The following is a 27,148-nucleotide window of genomic DNA, read 5'->3' as shown; positions in this document are numbered from 1 at the left end:
AAAAGATAAACATTCTCAATAAAAAGTTAAAAAGTGCCATGTCTATGTTAAAGGCGGCATTCGCAGGAAATCCTAAAGCAGTTTCATTACATTTTGATAAGTTATTAATGCAATTATTAAAGTTACTTACATGTCCAATCGCAGCTGAATCGTTGGAAAAACTTTATTTCAAATTTCGAGAAGCATGCTTTGAAGATAGCTTTGACTTGGGTAGAGATATTGCTGTAATGACCGTACGATTAGAAAACCCACGGATAGATTTGCCAAATGAATGGATAACAAACGATATGAACGAGATCATTGAAAGTATTTTACTCAACATCCATAAACTCTTAATATACCGTCATACTGATGAACATAAAAATACATCAAACACTCTATTTAGCGCACCGTCCTTTACATACATATACATTCGAGTTTTTAAAACGAGCGTTTGCGACAAATTTCGTAGTGAACAGCGAAGAATTGTTGGTAAAAATTGGTATTCAATTGATTGAAAGTCATGCTCAAATTAGAGGCTTTACGGTGTTTGGTGAAGTGACAGACTACAACCACCCTAAGTACATGCCTCGTTTAGAAATGTCGAAATTACTACTCAATTTTATAAATATGTACCAAGGCAGAGTTCAAACACAAACCGTAGGTGGACTTTTGGAAGTGGCAAACTTAAGTTCTGGGGAAGACTACTGTGCATATGCTACTAACGATGAGATAGAGATATTTTTAAATTCGTTGGAAAGCAGCAAAGAGTCAGTAAGAGAAGTTTCATTGAGGGTTCTGAAAATTATTAAAAAAGTTATTTTGTTTAAAAATGAAATGCACCAAAATTTAATTTCTCGTTTAAAACTTCGATTGTGGATTGCTAAATGTGACACTTCGGGTGAAAATCGCATATTAGCTTCAGATTTGTGGGAATCGGCTAAATTTGTACCACCTGAATTAGATGATGTACTTTTGCTTGTCACACGTAAGGAGCTTTGTATACAAAAAGCTGCTTCTGCTTCTCTTGTGCAATTACTTTCCACTAATCATGAACAGGTAAAATATACAGCAAAATCTTTACTCGATATATACAGAGAAAAATTGACCATGATTCCTCCTAAATTGGATCAATTCGATCGAGAAATTTTTCCTGCTATAGATCAATGGGAGCCTCGAAGAGGAATTGCCATATCAATATCACAGGTTTCCAAATTTTTTGATGTTGACGACGTTAATGAAATTATGCAATTTATGGTAGCACAAGGATTTAGAGATCGTAATGAAACTGTCCATAAAGAAATGCTTGCATCTGCTCTTTGTATAGTGGATTGTCATGGACAAGAAACTATAGTCAACTTGTTACCAGTTTTCGAAGACTTTTTAGACAAAGCACCGAAATCACAAACCTTCGATAACGTTAGACAAGCTGTGGTCATTTTAATGGGATCATTAGCTCGACACTTAGAAGCTGATGATATTCGAATTGAACCTATAGTGCGAAGGCTAATTTCAGCTCTGTCAACACCTTCTCAGCAAGTACAAGAAGCCGTGGCTAATTGCTTACCACATTTAGTTTCATCGGTGAAAGATAAAGCTCCTGAAATTATAAAGAAATTATTGCAACAACTAATAAAATCTGATAAGTATGGAGAGCGGAGGGGTGCAGCTTATGGAATTGCGGGCATTGTGAAAGGCTTGGGAATTTTGTCATTGAAACAATTCGATATAATGTCAAAATTAACGACATTTATACAAGAGAAAAAAAATTATAAATCACGGGAAGGTGCACTTTTTGCTTTTGAAGTATTATGTACAACCCTTGGACGTTTATTTGAGCCTTACATTGTTCATGTACTACCTCATCTATTGCAATGCTTTGGAGACTCGTCTCAATACGTTAGGCAAGCAGCTGATGATACGGCAAAAGTAGTTATGGGTAAACTTTCGGCACATGGAGTTAAACTTGTTCTTCCATCGTTACTTAATGCTTTAGATGAAGATTCCTGGCGAACGAAGACAGCTTCGGTTGAACTTCTCGGAGCTATGGCATTTTGTGCACCCAAACAATTGTCATCATGTTTACCTAACATAGTTCCAAAACTAATCGAAGTACTTGGTGACTCGCATACTAAAGTGCAGGAAGCTGGTGCTGACGCACTCAAAGTAATAGGATCCGTAATAAAAAATCCCGAAATTCAAGCTATCGTTCCTATATTATTGACAGCTTTAGAAGATCCATCAAAAAATACTTCAAATTGTTTGCACAGTTTACTTCAAACAAAATTTGTACATTTTATAGATGCACCATCTTTGGCCCTAATAATGCCTGTGGTTGAGAGAGCATTCATGGATAGATCTACCGAGACTCGAAAAATGGCAGCTCAAATCATAGGTAATATGTACTCTCTTACCGATCAAAAGGATTTAGTGCCATATTTGCCTAATATAATTCCTGGTCTAAAGATGTCTCTTCTTGACCCCGTGCCGGAGGTTAGAGCCATCTCTGCGAGAGCATTAGGAGCTATGGTTCGTGGAATAGGTAAATCTTCATTTGAAGATCTACTACCATGGTTGATGCAAACCTTGACATCAGAATCTAGTAGTGTCGACCGCAGTGGAGCTGCTCAAGGTCTTGCCGAAGTTGTTGGCGGTTTAGGAGTGCAAAAGTTGCATCAATTAATGCCAGATATTATCACAACTGCGGAGAGAACAGATATTGCCCCACATGTGAAAGATGGATATATAATGATGTTTATATATATGCCAGGGCCTTTCCCTAAAGATTTTACTCCTTATATTGGCCAAATAATTAATCCTATATTAAAAGCATTGGCTGATGAGAATGAGTATGTTCGGGACACGGCATTAAAAGCGGGGCAACGCATAGTGAATTTGTACGCCGAATCAGCAGTGATGCTTCTTCTTCCTGAACTAGAAAAGGGTTTATTTGATGATAACTGGAGAATACGGTTTAGTTCTGTTCAATTATTAGGAGATTTGCTATACAGAATATCGGGCGTATCTGGAAAAATGACTACAGAAACGGCAAGTGAAGATGATAATTTTGGAACCGAACAGTCACATACTGCCATAATAAGATTTTTAGGCGAAGAAAGGCGAAATAGAGTTCTTTCAGGCCTTTATATGGGTCGGAGTGATGTATCACTGATGGTACGACAAGCGTCACTACATGTTTGGAAAGTCGTAGTAACAAACACACCACGCACACTAAGGGAAATCTTACCTACATTATTTAGTTTACTATTAGGATGTTTGGCAAGCACCAGCTATGATAGGATAGATTTGGTGAGAAAATTGGGAGAGAGAGTACTTCCCGAAATAATACCAATATTAGAGAAGGGACTTAATTCGGAACATCCAGATCAACGTCAAGGAGTTTGCATTGGCCTATCGGAAATAATGACCTCAACTTCTAAAGAAATGGTATTGTCGTTCGTTAACAGTCTAGTTCCAACAGTAAGAAGAGCTTTATCGGATCCTTTGCCTGAGGTGAGAGGAGCCGCGGCAAAAACTTTTGAATCTTTACATTCAACTGTTGGCTCACGTGCTTTAGACGATATTTTACCTTCAATGCTTGAGGGGTTGAATGACCCTGATCCAACTGTTGCAGAATATACATTAGATGGCCTTCGCCAAGTGATGACAATTAAATCTCGAGTGGTATTGCCATATCTTGTTCCCCAATTAACATCAACTCCAGTAAATACAAAAGCCCTTTCCATATTAGTTTCCGTGGCAGGGGATGCATTAACAAAGTACCTTCCAAAAATTCTGGATGCTTTGCTACATGCACTTTCCGATGCACAAGGAACTGCCTATGAGTACCAAGAATTAGATTATTGTCAAGCAGTAATACTGTCAGTTACAGACGAAATCGGTGTTCGGACAATTGTCGACACTCTAATGATGTCAGCAAAATCTGATTGCATAAATATAAGAAAGTCGGCGTCAAGTTTACTTTGTGTATTCTGTACTCACTCTCCAGGTGATTATTCCCAATATGTTCCACAATTGTTACGCAGTTTATTACGCCTAATGGCTGATTCCAATCGCGACATTTTACAAAATTCATGGGATGCGTTAAACTCAGTTGTGAAAACTTTAGATTCAACCCAACAAATTTCTCTAGTGTGTGACGTTAGACAAGCCGTTCGGTTTGCTTCGAGCGAAATTAAAGGTTCCGAGCTGCCGGGCTTTTGCCTTCCGAAAGGAATTACGCCTCTACTTCCCGTCTTTCGGGAAGCAATTTTGAATGGAATGCCAGATGTTAAAGAAAATGCAGCCGAAGGGTTAGGTGAAATTATTTCTCTAACCAGTGCTCAGTCTTTACAGCCATCTGTTGTTCAAATAACTGGACCGTTAATTCGAATTCTAGGAGATCGTTTTAATGCAGGTGTCAAGGCAGCTGTACTGGAAACATTAGCTATTTTATTGAAAAAAGTTGGAGTCATGTTGAAACAATTTTTACCGCAGTTACAAACAACATTTCTGAAGGCTTTACACGACTCGAACAGAAGTGTTCGCATGAAAGCTGGGCAAGCAATATCTGAATTGGTTATCATACATTCACGGCCTGATTCAATATTTAATGAAATTCACAATGGGATAAAATCTAATGACGACCCGTCCATGCGAGAAACTATGTTAGCGGCAATACGTTTAAGTATTAATTTAGCTGGAGAAAAAATGTCTGAATGTTTAAAGCTACAATTAAGCGCTACTCTACTAAATATGATAGGACATTCAGAAGAAATTAGTCGATCTGCTTCTGCAGGTTGTTTAGGAGCACTTTTGAAATATTTATCGATTCAACAAGTTGATGATTTATTAGAGCTTCATATCTTCGTTGCTGGAAATGGTGACGTATTATTAAAACACGGACGAACCGCAGCCCTGTTTGTGGCATTGAAAGAGAGTCCTGCAATTATTACTTCGAAATATGAATCCAAGTTGATAGAATTTATCACTTCTAGTATTTCATCAGACAAAATAAATATTGCAAGCAGTGGTGTTCGCGCAATGACGTGTTTATTGCACTATTATATGTCGAATGATATTATGTGCTCTCCAATAATAGTTTCATGCTTTACAAGGGCTATGAATCACAAAAGCAACGCAATAAAACAGATTGTTGCTAAAAGCTGTAATTACTTGGCAAAAACGTTAGCTATTGATAAGATGAGCCCAGATGTTATTAAACAGCTCGTACCAATGCTAGTTAACGGTACCAAAGAAAAAAATGGTTATGTAAAGTCTAATTCTGAGATAGCTTTAGTTTCAATTTTGCATCTCCGTGATAACGATACTACTTTTAGCTATGTTTGTCAACTTTTAGAAGTTGGCGCGAGGGATTCCTTAAATGAAGTTGTAAACAAAGTTTTGCGTAAAGTTGCTGTCCAAGCTATTGGTAAAGACGAAGAATTTGATGACACAATATTGAATTGAAGTAAAATTATAGATGTAAGAATACACCCTATTAAAATTGTCCGAAATGATTTTGTCTTATGTACTGTAAATGAATAAATTATTTATTTCGAAATAAAAAAATAAAAATATTTTTGTTGTTAAGTTATTGTATTGAATAGATTTAATAAAAGATAAACATTCTCAATAAAAAGTTAAAAAGTGCCATGTCTATGTTAAAGGCGGCATTCGCAGGAAATCCTAAAGCAGTTTCATTACATTTTGATAAGTTATTAATGCAATTATTAAAGTTACTTACATGTCCAATCGCAGCTGAATCGTTGGAAAAACTTTATTTCAAATTTCGAGAAGCATGCTTTGAAGATAGCTTTGACTTGGGTAGAGATAACAAACGATGGATAACAAACGATATGAACGAGATCATTGAAAGTATTTTACTCAACATCCATAAACTCTTAATATACCGTCATACTGATGAACATAAAAATACATCAAACACTCTATTTAGCGCACCGTCCTTTACATACATATACATTCGAGTTTTTAAAACGAGCGTTTGCGACAAATTTCGTAGTGAACAGCGAAGAATTGTTGTTGATTGGTATTCAATTGATTGAAAGTCATGCTCAAATTAGAGGCTTTACGGTGTTTGGTGAAGTGACAGACTACAACCACCCTAAGTACATGCCTCGTTTAGAAATGTCGAAATTACTACTCAATTTTATAAATATGTACCAAGGCAGAGTTCAAACACAAACCGTAGGAGGACTTTTGGAAGTGGCAAACTTAAGTTCTGGGGAAGACTACTGTGCATATGCTACTAACGATGAGATAGAGATATTTTTAAATTCGTTGGAAAGCAGCAAAGAGTCAGTAAGAGAAGTTTCATTGAGGGTTCTGAAAATTATTAAAAAAGTTATTTTGTTTAAAAATGAAATGCACCAAAATTTAATTTCTCGTTTAAAACTTCGATTGTGGATTGCTAAATATGACACTTCGAGTGAAAATCGCATATTAGCTTCAGATTTGTGGGAATCGGCTAAATTTGTACCACCTGAATTAGATGATGTACTTTTGCTTGTCACACATAAGGAGCTTTGTATACAAAAAGCTGCTTCTGCTTCTCTTGTGCAATTACTTTCCACTAATCATGAACAGGTAAAATATACAGCAAAATCTTTACTCGATATATACAGAGAAAAATTGACCATGATTCCTCCTAAATTGGATCAATTCGATCGAGAAATTTTTCCTGCTATAGATCAATGGGAGCCTCGAAGAGGAATTGCCATATCAATATCACAGGTTTCCAAATTTTTTGATGTTGACGACGTTAATGAAATTATGCAATTTATGGTAGCACAAGGATTTAGAGATCGTAATGAAACTGTCCATAAAGAAATGCTTGCATCTGCTCTTTGTATAGTGGATTGTCATGGACAAGAAACTATAGTCAACTTGTTACCAGTTTTCGAAGACTTTTTAGACAAAGCACCGAAATCACAAACCTTCGATAACGTTAGACAAGCTGTGGTCATTTTAATGGGATCATTAGCTCGACACTTAGAAGCTGATGATATTCGAATTGAACCTATAGTGCGAAGGCTAATTTCAGCTCTGTCAACACCTTCTCAGCAAGTACAAGAAGCCGTGGCTAATTGCTTACCACATTTAGTTTCATCGGTGAAAGATAAAGCTCCTGAAATTATAAAGAAATTATTGCAACAACTAATAAAATCTGATAAGTATGGAGAGCGGAGGGGTGCAGCTTATGGAATTGCGGGCATTGTGAAAGGCTTGGGAATTTTGTCATTGAAACAATTCGATATAATGTCAAAATTAACGACATTTATACAAGAGAAAAAAAATTATAAATCACGGGAAGGTGCACTTTTTGCTTTTGAAGTATTATGTACAACCCTTGGACGTTTATTTGAGCCTTACATTGTTCATGTACTACCTCATCTATTGCAATGCTTTGGAGACTCGTCTCAATACGTTAGGCAAGCAGCTGATGATACGGCAAAAGTAGTTATGGGTAAACTTTCGGCACATGGAGTTAAACTTGTTCTTCCATCGTTACTTAATGCTTTAGATGAAGATTTTTGGCGAACGAAGACAGCTTCGGTTAAACTTCTGGGAGCTATGGCATTTTGTGCACGCAAACAATTGTCATCATGTTTACCTAACATAGTTCCAAAACTAATCGAAGTACTTGGTGACTCGCATACTAAAGTGCAGGAAGCTGGTGCTGACGCACTCAAAGTAATAGGATCCGTAATAAAAAATCCCGAAATTCAAGCTATCGTTCCTATATTATTGACAGCTTTAGAAGATCCATCAAAAAATACTTCAAATTGTTTGCACAGTTTACTTCAAACAAAATTTGTACATTTTATAGATGCACCATCTTTGGCCCTAATAATGCCTGTGGTTGAGAGAGCATTCATGGATAGATCTACCGAGACTCGAAAAATGGCAGCTCAAATCATAGGTAATATGTACTCTCTTACCGATCAAAAGGATTTAGTGCCATATTTGCCTAATATAATTCCTGGTCTAAAGATGTCTCTTCTTGACCCCGTGCCGGAGGTTAGAGCCATCTCTGCGAGAGCATTAGGAGCTATGGTTCGTGGAATAGGTGAATCTTCATTTGAAGATCTACTACCATGGTTGATGCAAACCTTGACATCAGAATCTAGTAGTGTCGACCGCAGTGGAGCTGCTCAAGGTCTTGCCGAAGTTGTTGGCGGTTTAGGAGTGCAAAAGTTGCATCAATTAATGCCAGATATTATCACAACTGCGGAGAGAACAGATATTGCCCCACATGTGAAAGATGGATATATAATGATGTTTATATATATGCCAGGGCCTTTCCCTAAAGATTTTACTCCTTATATTGGCCAAATAATTAATCCTATATTAAAAGCATTGGCTGATGAGAATGAGTATGTTCGGGACACGGCATTAAAAGCGGGGCAACGCATAGTGAATTTGTACGCCGAATCAGCAGTGATGCTTCTTCTTCCTGAACTAGAAAAGGGTTTATTTGATGATAACTGGAGAATACGGTTTAGTTCTGTTCAATTATTAGGAGATTTGCTATACAGAATATCGGGCGTATCTGGAAAAATGACTACAGAAACGGCAAGTGAAGATGATAATTTTGGAACCGAACAGTCACATACTGCCATAATAAGATTTTTAGGCGAAGAAAGGCGAAATAGAGTTCTTTCAGGCCTTTATATGGGTCGGAGTGATGTATCACTGATGGTACGACAAGCGTCACTACATGTTTGGAAAGTCGTAGTAACAAACACACCACGCACACTAAGGGAAATCTTACCTACATTATTTAGTTTACTATTAGGATGTTTGGCAAGCACCAGCTATGATAGGATAGATTTGGTGAGAAAATTGGGAGAGAGAGTACTTCCCGAAATAATACCAATATTAGAGAAGGGACTTAATTCGGAACATCCAGATCAACGTCAAGGAGTTTGCATTGGCCTATCGGAAATAATGACCTCAACTTCTAAAGAAATGGTATTGTCGTTCGTTAACAGTCTAGTTCCAACAGTAAGAAGAGCTTTATCGGATCCTTTGCCTGAGGTGAGAGGAGCCGCGGCAAAAACTTTTGAATCTTTACATTCAACTGTTGGCTCACGTGCTTTAGACGATATTTTACCTTCAATGCTTGAGGGGTTGAATGACCCTGATCCAACTGTTGCAGAATATACATTAGATGGCCTTCGCCAAGTGATGACAATTAAATCTCGAGTGGTATTGCCATATCTTGTTCCCCAATTAACATCAACTCCAGTAAATACAAAAGCCCTTTCCATATTAGTTTCCGTGGCAGGGGATGCATTAACAAAGTACCTTCCAAAAATTCTGGATGCTTTGCTACATGCACTTTCCGATGCACAAGGAACTGCCTATGAGTACCAAGAATTAGATTATTGTCAAGCAGTAATACTGTCAGTTACAGACGAAATCGGTGTTCGGACAATTGTCGACACTCTAATGATGTCAGCAAAATCTGATTGCATAAATATAAGAAAGTCGGCGTCAAGTTTACTTTGTGTATTCTGTACTCACTCTCCAGGTGATTATTCCCAATATGTTCCACAATTGTTACGCAGTTTATTACGCCTAATGGCTGATTCCAATCGCGACATTTTACAAAATTCATGGGATGCGTTAAACTCAGTTGTGAAAACTTTAGATTCAACCCAACAAATTTCTCTAGTGTGTGACGTTAGACAAGCCGTTCGGTTTGCTTCGAGCGAAATTAAAGGTTCCGAGCTGCCGGGCTTTTGCCTTCCGAAAGGAATTACGCCTCTACTTCCCGTCTTTCGGGAAGCAATTTTGAATGGAATGCCAGATGTTAAAGAAAATGCAGCCGAAGGGTTAGGTGAAATTATTTCTCTAACCAGTGCTCAGTCTTTACAGCCATCTGTTGTTCAAATAACTGGACCGTTAATTCGAATTCTAGGAGATCGTTTTAATGCAGGTGTCAAGGCAGCTGTACTGGAAACATTAGCTATTTTATTGAAAAAAGTTGGAGTCATGTTGAAACAATTTTTACCGCAGTTACAAACAACATTTCTGAAGGCTTTACACGACTCGAACAGAAGTGTTCGCATGAAAGCTGGGCAAGCAATATCTGAATTGGTTATCATACATTCACGGCCTGATTCAATATTTAATGAAATTCACAATGGGATAAAATCTAATGACGACCCGTCCATGCGAGAAACTATGTTAGCGGCAATACGTTTAAGTATTAATTTAGCTGGAGAAAAAATGTCTGAATGTTTAAAGCTACAATTAAGCGCTACTCTACTAAATATGATAGGACATTCAGAAGAAATTAGTCGATCTGCTTCTGCAGGTTGTTTAGGAGCACTTTTGAAATATTTATCGATTCAACAAGTTGATGATTTATTAGAGCTTCATATCTTCGTTGCTGGAAATGGTGACGTATTATTAAAACACGGACGAACCGCAGCCCTGTTTGTGGCATTGAAAGAGAGTCCTGCAATTATTACTTCGAAATATGAATCCAAGTTGATAGAATTTATCACTTCTAGTATTTCATCAGACAAAATAAATATTGCAAGCAGTGGTGTTCGCGCAATGACGTGTTTATTGCACTATTATATGTCGAATGATATTATGTGCTCTCCAATAATAGTTTCATGCTTTACAAGGGCTATGAATCACAAAAGCAACGCAATAAAACAGATTGTTGCTAAAAGCTGTAATTACTTGGCAAAAACGTTAGCTATTGATAAGATGAGCCCAGATGTTATTAAACAGCTCGTACCAATGCTAGTTAACGGTACCAAAGAAAAAAATGGTTATGTAAAGTCTAATTCTGAGATAGCTTTAGTTTCAATTTTGCATCTCCGTGATAACGATACTACTTTTAGCTATGTTTGTCAACTTTTAGAAGTTGGCGCGAGGGATTCCTTAAATGAAGTTGTAAACAAAGTTTTGCGTAAAGTTGCTGTCCAAGCTATTGGTAAAGACGAAGAATTTGATGACACAATATTGAATTGAAGTAAAATTATAGATGTAAGAATACACCCTATTAAAATTGTCCGAAATGATTTTGTCTTATGTACTGTAAATGAATAAATTATTTATTTCGAAATAAAAAAATAAAAATATTTTTGTTGTTAAGTTATTGTATTGAATAGATTTAATAAAAGATAAACATTCTCAATAAAAAGTTAAAAAGTGCCATGTCTATGTTAAAGGCGGCATTCGCAGGAAATCCTAAAGCAGTTTCATTACATTTTGATAAGTTATTAATGCAATTATTAAAGTTACTTACATGTCCAATCGCAGCTGAATCGTTGGAAAAACTTTATTTCAAATTTCGAGAAGCATGCTTTGAAGATAGCTTTGACTTGGGTAGAGATATTGCTGTAATGACCGTACGATTAGAAAACCCACGGATAGATTTGCCAAATGAATGGATAACAAACGATATGAACGAGATCATTGAAAGTATTTTACTCAACATCCATAAACTCTTAATATACCGTCATACTGATGAACATAAAAATACATCAAACACTCTATTTAGCGCACCGTCCTTTACATACATATACATTCGAGTTTTTAAAACGAGCGTTTGCGACAAATTTCGTAGTGAACAGCGAAGAATTGTTGTTGATTGGTATTCAATTGATTGAAAGTCATGCTCAAATTAGAGGCTTTACGGTGTTTGGTGAAGTGACAGACTACAACCACCCTAAGTACATGCCTCGTTTAGAAATGTCGAAATTACTACTCAATTTTATAAATATGTACCAAGGCAGAGTTCAAACACAAACCGTAGGTGGACTTTTGGAAGTGGCAAACTTAAGTTCTGGGGAAGACTACTGTGCATATGCTACTAACGATGAGATAGAGATATTTTTAAATTCGTTGGAAAGCAGCAAAGAGTCAGTAAGAGAAGTTTCATTGAGGGTTCTGAAAATTATTAAAAAAGTTATTTTGTTTAAAAATGAAATGCACCAAAATTTAATTTCTCGTTTAAAACTTCGATTGTGGATTGCTAAATATGACACTTCGGGTGAAAATCGCATATTAGCTTCAGATTTGTGGGAATCGGCTAAATTTGTACCACCTGAATTAGATGATGTACTTTTGCTTGTCACACATAAGGAGCTTTGTATACAAAAAGCTGCTTCTGCTTCTCTTGTGCAATTACTTTCCACTAATCATGAACAGGTAAAATATACAGCAAAATCTTTACTCGATATATACAGAGAAAAATTGACCATGATTCCTCCTAAATTGGATCAATTCGATCGAGAAATTTTTCCTGCTATAGATCAATGGGAGCCTCGAAGAGGAATTGCCATATCAATATCACAGGTTTCCAAATTTTTTGATGTTGACGACGTTAATGAAATTATGCAATTTATGGTAGCACAAGGATTTAGAGATCGTAATGAAACTGTCCATAAAGAAATGCTTGCATCTGCTCTTTGTATAGTGGATTGTCATGGACAAGAAACTATAGTCAACTTGTTACCAGTTTTCGAAGACTTTTTAGACAAAGCACCGAAATCACAAACCTTCGATAACGTTAGACAAGCTGTGGTCATTTTAATGGGATCATTAGCTCGACACTTAGAAGCTGATGATATTCGAATTGAACCTATAGTGCGAAGGCTAATTTCAGCTCTGTCAACACCTTCTCAGCAAGTACAAGAAGCCGTGGCTAATTGCTTACCACATTTAGTTTCATCGGTGAAAGATAAAGCTCCTGAAATTATAAAGAAATTATTGCAACAACTAATAAAATCTGATAAGTATGGAGAGCGGAGGGGTGCAGCTTATGGAATTGCGGGCATTGTGAAAGGCTTGGGAATTTTGTCATTGAAACAATTCGATATAATGTCAAAATTAACGACATTTATACAAGAGAAAAAAAATTATAAATCACGGGAAGGTGCACTTTTTGCTTTTGAAGTATTATGTACAACCCTTGGACGTTTATTTGAGCCTTACATTGTTCATGTACTACCTCATCTATTGCAATGCTTTGGAGACTCGTCTCAATACGTTAGGCAAGCAGCTGATGATACGGCAAAAGTAGTTATGGGTAAACTTTCGGCACATGGAGTTAAACTTGTTCTTCCATCGTTACTTAATGCTTTAGATGAAGATTTTTGGCGAACGAAGACAGCTTCGGTTAAACTTCTGGGAGCTATGGCATTTTGTGCACGCAAACAATTGTCATCATGTTTACCTAACATAGTTCCAAAACTAATCGAAGTACTTGGTGACTCGCATACTAAAATGCAGGAAGCTGGTGCTGACGCACTCAAAGTAATAGGATCCGTAATAAAAAATCCCGAAATTCAAGCTATCGTTCCTATATTATTGACAGCTTTAGAAGATCCATCAAAAAATACTTCAAATTGTTTGCACAGTTTACTTCAAACAAAATTTGTACATTTTATAGATGCACCATCTTTGGCCCTAATAATGCCTGTGGTTGAGAGAGCATTCATGGATAGATCTACCGAGACTCGAAAAATGGCAGCTCAAATCATAGGTAATATGTACTCTCTTACCGATCAAAAGGATTTAGTGCCATATTTGCCTAATATAATTCCTGGTCTAAAGATGTCTCTTCTTGACCCCGTGCCGGAGGTTAGAGCCATCTCTGCGAGAGCATTAGGAGCTATGGTTCGTGGAATAGGTGAATCTTCATTTGAAGATCTACTACCATGGTTGATGCAAACCTTGACATCAGAATCTAGTAGTGTCGACCGCAGTGGAGCTGCTCAAGGTCTTGCCGAAGTTGTTGGCGGTTTAGGAGTGCAAAAGTTGCATCAATTAATGCCAGATATTATCACAACTGCGGAGAGAACAGATATTGCCCCACATGTGAAAGATGGATATATAATGATGTTTATATATATGCCAGGGCCTTTCCCTAAAGATTTTACTCCTTATATTGGCCAAATAATTAATCCTATATTAAAAGCATTGGCTGATGAGAATGAGTATGTTCGGGACACGGCATTAAAAGCGGGGCAACGCATAGTGAATTTGTACGCCGAATCAGCAGTGATGCTTCTTCTTCCTGAACTAGAAAAGGGTTTATTTGATGATAACTGGAGAATACGGTTTAGTTCTGTTCAATTATTAGGAGATTTGCTATACAGAATATCGGGCGTATCTGGAAAAATGACTACAGAAACGGCAAGTGAAGATGATAATTTTGGAACCGAACAGTCACATACTGCCATAATAAGATTTTTAGGCGAAGAAAGGCGAAATAGAGTTCTTTCAGGCCTTTATATGGGTCGGAGTGATGTATCACTGATGGTACGAAAAGCGTCACTACATGTTTGGAAAGTCGTAGTAACAAACACACCACGCACACTAAGGGAAATCTTACCTACATTATTTAGTTTACTATTAGGATGTTTGGCCAGCACCAGCTATGATAAACGTCAAGTTGCTGCGCGAACGTTAGGAGATTTGGTGAGAAAATTGGGAGAGAGAGTACTTCCCGAAATAATACCAATATTAGAGAAGGGACTTAATTCGGAACATCCAGATCAACGTCAAGGAGTTTGCATTGGCCTATCGGAAATAATGACCTCAACTTCTAAAGAAATGGTATTGTCGTTCGTTAACAGTCTAGTTCCAACAGTAAGAAGAGCTTTATCGGATCCTTTGCCTGAGGTGAGAGGAGCCGCGGCAAAAACTTTTGAATCTTTACATTCAACTGTTGGCTCACGTGCTTTAGACGATATTTTACCTTCAATGCTTGAGGGGTTTAATGACCCTGATCCAACTGTTGCAGAATATACATTAGATGGCCTTCGCCAAGTGATGACAATTAAATCTCGAGTGGTATTGCCATATCTTGTTCCCCAATTAACATCAACTCCAGTAAATACAAAAGCCCTTTCCATATTAGTTTCCGTGGCAGGGGATGCATTAACAAAGTACCTTCCAAAAATTCTGGATGCTTTGCTACATGCACTTTCCGATGCACAAGGAACTGCCTATGAGTACCAAGAATTAGATTATTGTCAAGCAGTAATACTGTCAGTTACAGACGAAATCGGTGTTCGGACAATTGTCGACACTCTAATGATGTCAGCAAAATCTGATTGCATAAATATAAGAAAGTCGGCGTCAAGTTTACTTTGTGTATTCTGTACTCACTCTCCAGGTGATTATTCCCAATATGTTCCACAATTGTTACGCAGTTTATTACGCCTAATGGCTGATTCCAATCGCGACATTTTACAAAATTCATGGGATGCGTTAAACTCAGTTGTGAAAACTTTAGATTCAACCCAACAAATTTCTCTAGTGTGTGACGTTAGACAAGCCGTTCGATTTGCTTCGAGCGAAATTAAAGGTTCCGAGCTGCCGGGCTTTTGCCTTCCGAAAGGAATTACGCCTCTACTTCCCGTCTTTCGGGAAGCAATTTTGAATGGAATGCCAGATGTTAAAGAAAATGCAGCCGAAGGGTTAGGTGAAATTATTTCTCTAACCAGTGCTCAGTCTTTACAGCCATCTGTTGTTCAAATAACTGGACCGTTAATTCGAATTCTAGGAGATCGTTTAAATGCAGGTGTCAAGGCAGCTGTACTGGAAACATTAGCTATTTTATTGAAAAAAGTTGGAGTCATGTTGAAACAATTTTTACCGCAGTTACAAACAACATTTCTGAAGGCTTTACACGACTCGAACAGAAGTGTTCGCATGAAAGCTGGGCAAGCAATATCTGAATTGGTTATCATACATTCACGGCCTGATTCAATATTTAATGAAATTCACAATGGGATAAAATCTAATGACGACCCGTCCATGCGAGAAACTATGTTAGCGGCAATACGTTTAAGTATTAATTTAGCTGGAGAAAAAATGTCTGAATGTTTAAAGCTACAATTAAGCGCTACTCTACTAAATATGATAGGACATTCAGAAGAAATTAGTCGATCTGCTTCTGCAGGTTGTTTAGGAGCACTTTTGAAATATTTATCGATTCAACAAGTTGATGATTTATTAGAGCTTCATATCTTCGTTGCTGGAAATGGTGACGTATTATTAAAACACGGACGAACCGCAGCCCTGTTTGTGGCATTGAAAGAGAGTCCTGCAATTATTACTTCGAAATATGAATCCAAGTTGATAGAATTTATCACTTCTAGTATTTCATCAGACAAAATAAATATTGCAAGCAGTGGTGTTCGCGCAATGACGTGTTTATTGCACTATTATATGTCGAATGATATTATGTGCTCTCCAATAATAGTTTCATGCTTTACAAGGGCTATGAATCACAAAAGCAACGAAATAAAACAGATTGTTGCTAAAAGCTGTAATTACTTGGCAAAAACGTTAGCTATTGATAAGATGAGCCCAGATGTTATTAAACAGCTCGTACCAATGCTAGTTAACGGTACCAAAGAAAAAAATGGTTATGTAAAGTCTAATTCTGAGATAGCTTTAGTTTCAATTTTGCATCTCCGTGATAACGATACTACTTTTAGCTATGTTTGTCAACTTTTAGAAGTTGGCGCGAGGGATTCCTTAAATGAAGTTGTAAACAAAGTTTTGCGTAAAGTTGCTGTCCAAGCTATTGGTAAAGACGAAGAATTTGATGACACAATATTGAATTGAAGTAAAATTATAGATGTAAGAATACACCCTATTAAAATTGTCCGAAATGATTTTGTCCTATGTACTGTAAATGAATAAATTATTTATTTCGAAATAAAAAAATAAAAATATTTTTGTTGTTAAGTTATTGTATTGAATAGATTTAATAAAAGATAAACATTCTCAATAAAAAGTTAAAAAGTGCCATGTCTATGTTAAAGGCGGCATTCGCAGGAAATCCTAAAGCAGTTTCATTACATTTTGATAAGTTATTAATGCAATTATTAAAGTTACTTACATGTCCAATCGCAGCTGAATCGTTGGAAAAACTTTATTTCAAATTTCGAGAAGCATGCTTTGAAGATAGCTTTGACTTGGGTAGAGATATTGCTGTAATGACCGTACGATTAGAAAACCCACGGATAGATTTGCCAAATGAATGGATAACAAACGATATGAACGAGATCATTGAAAGTATTTTACTCAACATCCATAAACTCTTAATATACCGTCATACTGATGAACATAAAAATACATCAAACACTCTATTTAGCGCACCGTCCTTTACATACATATACATTCGAGTTTTTAAAACGAGCGTTTGCGACAAATTTCGTAGTGAACAGCGAAGAATTGTTGTTGATTGGTATTCAATTGATTGAAAGTCATGCTCAAATTAGAGGCTTTACGGTGTTTGGTGAAGTGACAGACTACAACCACCCTAAGTACATGCCTCGTTTAGAAATGTCGAAATTACTACTCAATTTTATAAATATGTACCAAGGCAGAGTTCAAACACAAACCGTAGGTGGACTTTTGGAAGTGGCAAACTTAAGTTCTGGGGAAGACTACTGTGCATATGCTACTAACGATGAGATAGAGATATTTTTAAATTCGTTGGAAAGCAGCAAAGAGTCAGTAAGAGAAGTTTCATTGAGGGTTCTGAAAATTATTAAAAAAGTTATTTTGTTTAAAAATGAAATGCACCAAAATTTAATTTCTCGTTTAAAACTTCGATTGTGGATTGCTAAATATGACACTTCGGGTGAAAATCGCATATTAGCTTCAGATTTGTGGGAATCGGCTAAATTTGTACCACCTGAATTAGATGATGTACTTTTGCTTGTCACACATAAGGAGCTTTGTATACAAAAAGCTGCTTCTGCTTCTCTTGTGCAATTACTTTCCACTAATCATGAACAGGTAAAATATACAGCAAAATCTTTACTCGATATATACAGAGAAAAATTGACCATGATTCCTCCTAAATTGGATCAATTCGATCGAGAAATTTTTCCTGCTATAGATCAATGGGAGCCTCGAAGAGGAATTGCCATATCAATATCACAGGTTTCCAAATTTTTTGATGTTGACGACGTTAATGAAATTATGCAATTTATGGTAGCACAAGGATTTAGAGATCGTAATGAAACTGTCCATAAAGAAATGCTTGCATCTGCTCTTTGTATAGTGGATTGTCATGGACAAGAAACTATAGTCAACTTGTTACCAGTTTTCGAAGACTTTTTAGACAAAGCACCGAAATCACAAACCTTCGATAACGTTAGACAAGCTGTGGTCATTTTAATGGGATCATTAGCTCGACACTTAGAAGCTGATGATATTCGAATTGAACCTATAGTGCGAAGGCTAATTTCAGCTCTGTCAACACCTTCTCAGCAAGTACAAGAAGCCGTGGCTAATTGCTTACCACATTTAGTTTCATCGGTGAAAGATAAAGCTCCTGAAATTATAAAGAAATTATTGCAACAACTAATAAAATCTGATAAGTATGGAGAGCGGAGGGGTGCAGCTTATGGAATTGCGGGCATTGTGAAAGGCTTGGGAATTTTGTCATTGAAACAATTCGATATAATGTCAAAATTAACGACATTTATACAAGAGAAAAAAAATTATAAATCACGGGAAGGTGCACTTTTTGCTTTTGAAGTATTATGTACAACCCTTGGACGTTTATTTGAGCCTTACATTGTTCATGTACTACCTCATCTATTGCAATGCTTTGGAGACTCGTCTCAATACGTTAGGCAAGCAGCTGATGATACGGCAAAAGTAGTTATGGGTAAACTTTCGGCACATGGAGTTAAACTTGTTCTTCCATCGTTACTTAATGCTTTAGATGAAGATTTTTGGCGAACGAAGACAGCTTCGGTTAAACTTCTGGGAGCTATGGCATTTTGTGCACGCAAACAATTGTCATCATGTTTACCTAACATAGTTCCAAAACTAATCGAAGTACTTGGTGACTCGCATACTAAAATGCAGGAAGCTGGTGCTGACGCACTCAAAGTAATAGGATCCGTAATAAAAAATCCCGAAATTCAAGCTATCGTTCCTATATTATTGACAGCTTTAGAAGATCCATCAAAAAATACTTCAAATTGTTTGCACAGTTTACTTCAAACAAAATTTGTACATTTTATAGATGCACCATCTTTGGCCCTAATAATGCCTGTGGTTGAGAGAGCATTCATGGATAGATCTACCGAGACTCGAAAAATGGCAGCTCAAATCATAGGTAATATGTACTCTCTTACCGATCAAAAGGATTTAGTGCCATATTTGCCTAATATAATTCCTGGTCTAAAGATGTCTCTTCTTGACCCCGTGCCGGAGGTTAGAGCCATCTCTGCGAGAGCATTAGGAGCTATGGTTCGTGGAATAGGTGAATCTTCATTTGAAGATCTACTACCATGGTTGATGCAAACCTTGACATCAGAATCTAGTAGTGTCGACCGCAGTGGAGCTGCTCAAGGTCTTGCCGAAGTTGTTGGCGGTTTAGGAGTGCAAAAGTTGCATCAATTAATGCCAGATATTATCACAACTGCGGAGAGAACAGATATTGCCCCACATGTGAAAGATGGATATATAATGATGTTTATATATATGCCAGGGCCTTTCCCTAAAGATTTTACTCCTTATATTGGCCAAATAATTAATCCTATATTAAAAGCATTGGCTGATGAGAATGAGTATGTTCGGGACACGGCATTAAAAGCGGGGCAACGCATAGTGAATTTGTACGCCGAATCAGCAGTGATGCTTCTTCTTCCTGAACTAGAAAAGGGTTTATTTGATGATAACTGGAGAATACGGTTTAGTTCTGTTCAATTATTAGGAGATTTGCTATACAGAATATCGGGCGTATCTGGAAAAATGACTACAGAAACGGCAAGTGAAGATGATAATTTTGGAACCGAACAGTCACATACTGCCATAATAAGATTTTTAGGCGAAGAAAGGCGAAATAGAGTTCTTTCAGGCCTTTATATGGGTCGGAGTGATGTATCACTGATGGTACGACAAGCGTCACTACATGTTTGGAAAGTCGTAGTAACAAACACACCACGCACACTAAGGGAAATCTTACCTACATTATTTAGTTTACTATTAGGATGTTTGGCAAGCACCAGCTATGATAAACGTCAAGTTGCTGCGCGAACGTTAGGAGATTTGGTGAGAAAATTGGGAGAGAGAGTACTTCCCGAAATAATACCAATATTAGAGAAGGGACTTAATTCGGAACATCCAGATCAACGTCAAGGAGTTTGCATTGGCCTATCGGAAATAATGACCTCAACTTCTAAAGAAATGGTATTGTCGTTCGTTAACAGTCTAGTTCCAACAGTAAGAAGAGCTTTATCGGATCCTTTGCCTGAGGTGAGAGGAGCCGCGGCAAAAACTTTTGAATCTTTACATTCAACTGTTGGCTCACGTGCTTTAGACGATATTTTACCTTCAATGCTTGAGGGGTTGAATGACCCTGATCCAATGAGAAACTATGTTAGCGGCAATACGTTTAAGTATTAATTTAGCTGGAGAAAAAATGTCTGAATGTTTAAAGCTACAATTAAGCGCTACTCTACTAAATATGATAGGACATTCAGAAGAAATTAGTCGATCTGCTTCTGCAGGTTGTTTAGGAGCACTTTTGAAATATTTATCGATTCAACAAGTTGATGATTTATTAGAGCTTCATATCTTCGTTGCTGGAAATGGTGACGTATTATTAAAACACGGACGAACCGCAGCCCTGTTTGTGGCATTGAAAGAGAGTCCTGCAATTATTACTTCGAAATATGAATCCAAGTTGATAGAATTTATCACTTCTAGTATTTCATCAGACAAAATAAATATTGCAAGCAGTGGTGTTCGCGCAATGACGTGTTTATTGCACTATTATATGTCGAATGATATTATGTGCTCTCCAATAATAGTTTCATGCTTTACAAGGGCTATGAATCACAAAAGCAACGAAATAAAACAGATTGTTGCTAAAAGCTGTAATTACTTGGCAAAAACGTTAGCTATTGATAAGATGAGCCCAGATGTTATTAAACAGCTCGTACCAATGCTAGTTAACGGTACCAAAGAAAAAAATGGTTATGTAAAGTCTAATTCTGAGATAGCTTTAGTTTCAATTTTGCATCTCCGTGATAACGATACTACTTTTAGCTATGTTTGTCAACTTTTAGAAGTTGGCGCGAGGGATTCCTTAAATGAAGTTGTAAACAAAGTTTTGCGTAAAGTTGCTGTCCAAGCTATTGGTAAAGACGAAGAATTTGATGACACAATATTGAATTGAAGTAAAATTATAGATGTAAGAATACACCCTATTAAAATTGTCCGAAATGATTTTGTCTTATGTACTGTAAATGAATAAATTATTTATTTCGAAATAAAAAAATAAAAATATTTTTGTTGTTAAGTTATTGTATTGAATAGATTTAATAAAAGATAAACATTCTCAATAAAAAGTTAAAAAGTGCCATGTCTATGTTAAAGGCGGCATTCGCAGGAAATCCTAAAGCAGTTTCATTACATTTTGATAAGTTATTAATGCAATTATTAAAGTTACTTACATGTCCAATCGCAGCTGAATCGTTGGAAAAACTTTATTTCAAATTTCGAGAAGCATGCTTTGAAGATAGCTTTGACTTGGGTAGAGATATTGCTGTAATGACCGTACGATTAGAAAACCCACGGATAGATTTGCCAAATGAATGGATAACAAACGATATGAACGAGATCATTGAAAGTATTTTACTCAACATCCATAAACTCTTAATATACCGTCATACTGATGAACATAAAAATACATCAAACACTCTATTTAGCGCACCGTCCTTTACATACATATACATTCGAGTTTTTAAAACGAGCGTTTGCGACAAATTTCGTAGTGAACAGCGAAGAATTGTTGTTGATTGGTATTCAATTGATTGAAAGTCATGCTCAAATTAGAGGCTTTACGGTGTTTGGTGAAGTGACAGACTACAACCACCCTAAGTACATGCCTCGTTTAGAAATGTCGAAATTACTACTCAATTTTATAAATATGTACCAAGGCAGAGTTCAAACACAAACCGTAGGTGGACTTTTGGAAGTGGCAAACTTAAGTTCTGGGGAAGACTACTGTGCATATGCTACTAACGATGAGATAGAGATATTTTTAAATTCGTTGGAAAGCAGCAAAGAGTCAGTAAGAGAAGTTTCATTGAGGGTTCTGAAAATTATTAAAAAAGTTATTTTGTTTAAAAATGAAATGCACCAAAATTTAATTTCTCGTTTAAAACTTCGATTGTGGATTGCTAAATATGACACTTCGGGTGAAAATCGCATATTAGCTTCAGATTTGTGGGAATCGGCTAAATTTGTACCACCTGAATTAGATGATGTACTTTTGCTTGTCACACATAAGGAGCTTTGTATACAAAAAGCTGCTTCTGCTTCTCTTGTGCAATTACTTTCCACTAATCATGAACAGGTAAAATATACAGCAAAATCTTTACTCGATATATACAGAGAAAAATTGACCATGATTCCTCCTAAATTGGATCAATTCGATCGAGAAATTTTTCCTGCTATAGATCAATGGGAGCCTCGAAGAGGAATTGCCATATCAATATCACAGGTTTCCAAATTTTTTGATGTTGACGACGTTAATGAAATTATGCAATTTATGGTAGCACAAGGATTTAGAGATCGTTATGAAACTGTCCATAAAGAAATGCTTGCATCTGCTCTTTGTATAGTGGATTGTCATGGACAAGAAACTATAGTCAACTTGTTACCAGTTTTCGAAGACTTTTTAGACAAAGCACCGAAATCACAAACCTTCGATAACGTTAGACAAGCTGTGGTCATTTTAATGGGATCATTAGCTCGACACTTAGAAGCTGATGATATTCGAATTGAACCTATAGTGCGAAGGCTAATTTCAGCTCTGTCAACACCTTCTCAGCAAGTACAAGAAGCCGTGGCTAATTGCTTACCACATTTAGTTTCATCGGTGAAAGATAAAGCTCCTGAAATTATAAAGAAATTATTGCAACAACTAATAAAATCTGATAAGTATGGAGAGCGGAGGGGTGCAGCTTATGGAATTGCGGGCATTGTGAAAGGCTTGGGAATTTTGTCATTGAAACAATTCGATATAATGTCAAAATTAACGACATTTATACAAGAGAAAAAAAATTATAAATCACGGGAAGGTGCACTTTTTGCTTTTGAAGTATTATGTACAACCCTTGGACGTTTATTTGAGCCTTACATTGTTCATGTACTACCTCATCTATTGCAATGCTTTGGAGACTCGTCTCAATACGTTAGGCAAGCAGCTGATGATACGGCAAAAGTAGTTATGGGTAAACTTTCGGCACATGGAGTTAAACTTGTTCTTCCATCGTTACTTAATGCTTTAGATGAAGATTCCTGGCGAACGAAGACAGCTTCGGTTGAACTCCTCGGAGCTATGGCATTTTGTGCACCCAAACAATTGTCATCATGTTTACCTAACATAGTTCCAAAACTAATCGAAGTACTTGGTGACTCGCATACTAAAGTGCAGGAAGCTGGTGCTGACGCACTCAAAGTAATAGGATCCGTAATAAAAAATCCCGAAATTCAAGCTATCGTTCCTATATTATTGACAGCTTTAGAAGATCCATCAAAAAATACTTCAAATTGTTTGCACAGTTTACTTCAAACAAAATTTGTACATTTTATAGATGCACCATCTTTGGCCCTAATAATGCCTGTGGTTGAGAGAGCATTCATGGATAGATCTACCGAGACTCGAAAAATGGCAGCTCAAATCATAGGTAATATGTACTCTCTTACCGATCAAAAGGATTTAGTGCCATATTTGCCTAATATAATTCCTGGTCTAAAGATGTCTCTTCTTGACCCCGTGCCGGAGGTTAGAGCCATCTCTGCGAGAGCATTACGAGCTATGGTTCGTGGAATAGGTGAATCTTCATTTGAAGATCTACTACCATGGTTGATGCAAACCTTGACATCAGAATCTAGTAGTGTCGACCGCAGTGGAGCTGCTCAAGGTCTTGCCGAAGTTGTTGGCGGTTTAGGAGTGCAAAAGTTGCATCAATTAATGCCAGATATTATCACAACTGCGGAGAGAACAGATATTGCCCCACATGTGAAAGATGGATATATAATGATGTTTATATATATGCCAGGGCCTTTCCCTAAAGATTTTACTCCTTATATTGGCCAAATAATTAATCCTATATTAAAAGCATTGGCTGATGAGAATGAGTATGTTCGGGACACGGCATTAAAAGCGGGGCAACGCATAGTGAATTTGTACGCCGAATCAGCAGTGATGCTTCTTCTTCCTGAACTAGAAAAGGGTTTATTTGATGATAACTGGAGAATACGGTTTAGTTCTGTTCAATTATTAGGAGATTTGCTATACAGAATATCGGGCGTATCTGGAAAAATGACTACAGAAACGGCAAGTGAAGATGATAATTTTGGAACCGAACAGTCACATACTGCCATAATAAGATTTTTAGGCGAAGAAAGGCGAAATAGAGTTCTTTCAGGCCTTTATATGGGTCGGAGTGATGTATCACTGATGGTACGACAAGCGTCACTACATGTTTGGAAAGTCGTAGTAACAAACACACCACGCACACTAAGGGAAATCTTACCTACATTATTTAGTTTACTATTAGGATGTTTGGCAAGCACCAGCTATGATAAACGTCAAGTTGCTGCGCGAACGTTAGGAGATTTGGTGAGAAAATTGGGAGAGAGAGTACTTCCCGAAATAATAATAATATTAGAGAAGGGACTTAATTCGGAACATCCAGATCAACGTCAAGGAGTTTGCATTGGCCTATCGGAAATAATGACCTCAACTTCTAAAGAAATGGTATTGTCGTTCGTTAACAGTCTAGTTCCAACAGTAAGAAGAGCTTTATCGGATCCTTTGCCTGAGGTGAGAGGAGCCGCGGCAAAAACTTTTGAATCTTTACATTCAACTGTTGGCTCACGTGCTTTAGACGATATTTTACCTTCAATGCTTGAGGGGTTGAATGACCCTGATCCAACTGTTGCAGAATATACATTAGATGGCCTTCGCCAAGTGATGACAATTAAATCTCGAGTGGTATTGCCATATCTTGTTCCCCAATTAACATCAACTCCAGTAAATACAAAAGCCCTTTCCATATTAGTTTCCGTGGCAGGGGATGCATTAACAAAGTACCTTCCAAAAATTCTGGATGCTTTGCTACATGCACTTTCCGATGCACAAGGAACTGCCTATGAGTACCAAGAATTAGATTATTGTCAAGCAGTAATACTGTCAGTTACAGACGAAATCGGTGTTCGGACAATTGTCGACACTCTAATGATGTCAGCAAAATCTGATTGCATAAATATAAGAAAGTCGGCGTCAAGTTTACTTTGTGTATTCTGTACTCACTCTCCAGGTGATTATTCCCAATATGTTCCACAATTGTTACGCAGTTTATTACGCCTAATGGCTGATTCCAATCGCGACATTTTACAAAATTCATGGGATGCGTTAAACTCAGTTGTGAAAACTTTAGATTCAACCCAACAAATTTCTCTAGTGTGTGACGTTAGACAAGCCGTTCGGTTTGCTTCGAGCGAAATTAAAGGTTCCGAGCTGCCGGGCTTTTGCCTTCCGAAAGGAATTACGCCTCTACTTCCCGTCTTTCGGGAAGCAATTTTGAATGGAATGCCAGATGTTAAAGAAAATGCAGCAAATGAAGGGTTAGGTGAAATTATTTCTCTAACCAGTGCTCAGTCTTTACAGCCATCTGTTGTTCAAATAACTGGACCGTTAATTCGAATTCTAGGAGATCGTTTTAATGCAGGTGTCAAGGCAGCTGTACTGGAAACATTAGCTATTTTATTGAAAAAAGTTGGAGTCATGTTGAAACAATTTTTACCGCAGTTACAAACAACATTTCTGAAGGCTTTACACGACTCGAACAGAAGTGTTCGCATGAAAGCTGGGCAAGCAATATCTGAATTGGTTATCATACATTCACGGCCTGATTCAATATTTAATGAAATTCACAATGGGATAAAATCTAATGACGACCCGTCCATGCGAGAAACTATGTTAGCGGCAATACGTTTAAGTATTAATTTAGCTGGAGAAAAAATGTCTGAATGTTTAAAGCTACAATTAAGCGCTACTCTACTAAATATGATAGGACATTCAGAAGAAATTAGTCGATCTGCTTCTGCAGGTTGTTTAGGAGCACTTTTGAAATATTTATCGATTCAACAAGTTGATGATTTATTAGAGCTTCATATCTTCGTTGCTGGAAATGGTGACGTATTATTAAAACACGGACGAACCGCAGCCCTGTTTGTGGCATTGAAAGAGAGTCCTGCAATTATTACTTCGAAATATGAATCCAAGTTGATAGAATTTATCACTTCTAGTATTTCATCAGACAAAATAAATATTGCAAGCAGTGGTGTTCGCGCAATGACGTGTTTATTGCACTATTATATGTCGAATGATATTATGTGCTCTCCAATAATAGTTTCATGCTTTACAAGGGCTATGAATCACAAAAGCAACGAAATAAAACAGATTGTTGCTAAAAGCTGTAATTACTTGGCAAAAACGTTAGCTATTGATAAGATGAGCCCAGATGTTATTAAACAGCTCGTACCAATGCTAGTTAACGGTACCAAAGAAAAAAATGGTTATGTAAAGTCTAACTCTGAGATAGCTTTAGTTTCAATTTTGCATCTCCGTGATAACGATACTACTTTTAGCTATGTTTGTCAACTTTTAGAAGTTGGCGCGAGGGATTCCTTAAATGAAGTTGTAAACAAAGTTTTGCGTAAAGCTGCTGTCCAAGCTATTGGTAAAGACGAAGAATTTGATGACACAATATTGAATTGAAGTAAAATTATAGATGTAAGAATACACCCTATTAAAATTGTCCGAAATGATTTTGTCTTATGTACTGTAAATGAATAAATTATTTATTTCGAAATAAAAAAATAAAAATATTTTTGTTGTTAAGTTATTGTATTGAATAGATTTAATAAAAGATAAACATTCTCAATAAAAAGTTAAAAAGTGCCATGTCTATGTTAAAGGCGGCATTCGCAGGAAATCCTAAAGCAGTTTCATTACATTTTGATAAGTTATTAATGCAATTATTAAAGTTACTTACATGTCCAATCGCAGCTGAATCGTTGGAAAAACTTTATTTCAAATTTCGAGAAGCAT

At 36.9% G+C, this 27,148-nt stretch overlaps 6 protein-coding genes across 6 annotated transcripts; all 6 read left to right on the top strand.

Annotated features, from left to right (window-relative positions):
* The first annotated feature begins 23 nt into the window (after nucleotides 1-23).
* On the top strand, nucleotides 24-5,558 carry LOC138858903 (stalled ribosome sensor GCN1-like). Its single transcript, XM_070112949.1, is given in 2 exon segments — nucleotides 24-401; nucleotides 403-5,558. Coding segments are annotated over 2 exon segments (5,409 nt in total). The 5' UTR covers nucleotides 24-38; the 3' UTR covers nucleotides 5,449-5,558.
* Nucleotides 5,559-5,901: 343 nt separating this feature from the next.
* On the top strand, nucleotides 5,902-11,105 carry LOC138855803 (stalled ribosome sensor GCN1-like). The gene has a single exon (XM_070105821.1). It carries the CDS (start codon nucleotides 5,902-5,904, stop codon nucleotides 10,993-10,995), a length of 5,094 nt encoding a protein of 1,697 aa, XP_069961922.1. The 3' UTR covers nucleotides 10,996-11,105.
* A 75-nt stretch (nucleotides 11,106-11,180) lies between these two features.
* On the top strand, nucleotides 11,181-16,662 carry LOC138858902 (stalled ribosome sensor GCN1-like). The gene is given in 2 exon segments (XM_070112947.1): nucleotides 11,181-11,543; nucleotides 11,545-16,662. Coding segments are annotated over 2 exon segments (5,430 nt in total). The 3' UTR covers nucleotides 16,612-16,662.
* Nucleotides 16,663-16,682: 20 nt separating this feature from the next.
* LOC138855796 (stalled ribosome sensor GCN1-like) lies at nucleotides 16,683-20,385 on the top strand (the record flags this gene model as incomplete). Its single annotated transcript, XM_070105807.1, is given in 2 exon segments — nucleotides 16,683-17,159; nucleotides 17,161-20,385. Coding segments are annotated over 2 exon segments (3,588 nt in total), but the record flags the coding sequence as incomplete, so codon positions are not given.
* LOC138858901 (stalled ribosome sensor GCN1-like) lies at nucleotides 20,385-21,306 on the top strand. Its single transcript, XM_070112946.1, has one exon. The coding sequence runs from the start codon at nucleotides 20,393-20,395 to the stop codon at nucleotides 21,194-21,196; it is 804 nt and encodes a 267-aa protein (XP_069969047.1). The 5' UTR covers nucleotides 20,385-20,392; the 3' UTR covers nucleotides 21,197-21,306.
* A 75-nt stretch (nucleotides 21,307-21,381) lies between these two features.
* On the top strand, nucleotides 21,382-26,925 carry LOC138858894 (stalled ribosome sensor GCN1-like). The gene is given in 2 exon segments (XM_070112941.1): nucleotides 21,382-21,744; nucleotides 21,746-26,925. Coding segments are annotated over 2 exon segments (5,433 nt in total). The 3' UTR covers nucleotides 26,816-26,925.
* Nucleotides 26,926-27,148: the final 223 nt, after the last annotated feature.

Source organism: Bactrocera oleae, chromosome 2, assembly GCF_042242935.1.
Source record: "Bactrocera oleae isolate idBacOlea1 chromosome 2, idBacOlea1, whole genome shotgun sequence".
Taxonomy (NCBI): domain Eukaryota; kingdom Metazoa; phylum Arthropoda; class Insecta; order Diptera; family Tephritidae; genus Bactrocera; species Bactrocera oleae.
This window is presented reverse-complemented; position numbering and strand designations above follow the sequence as displayed.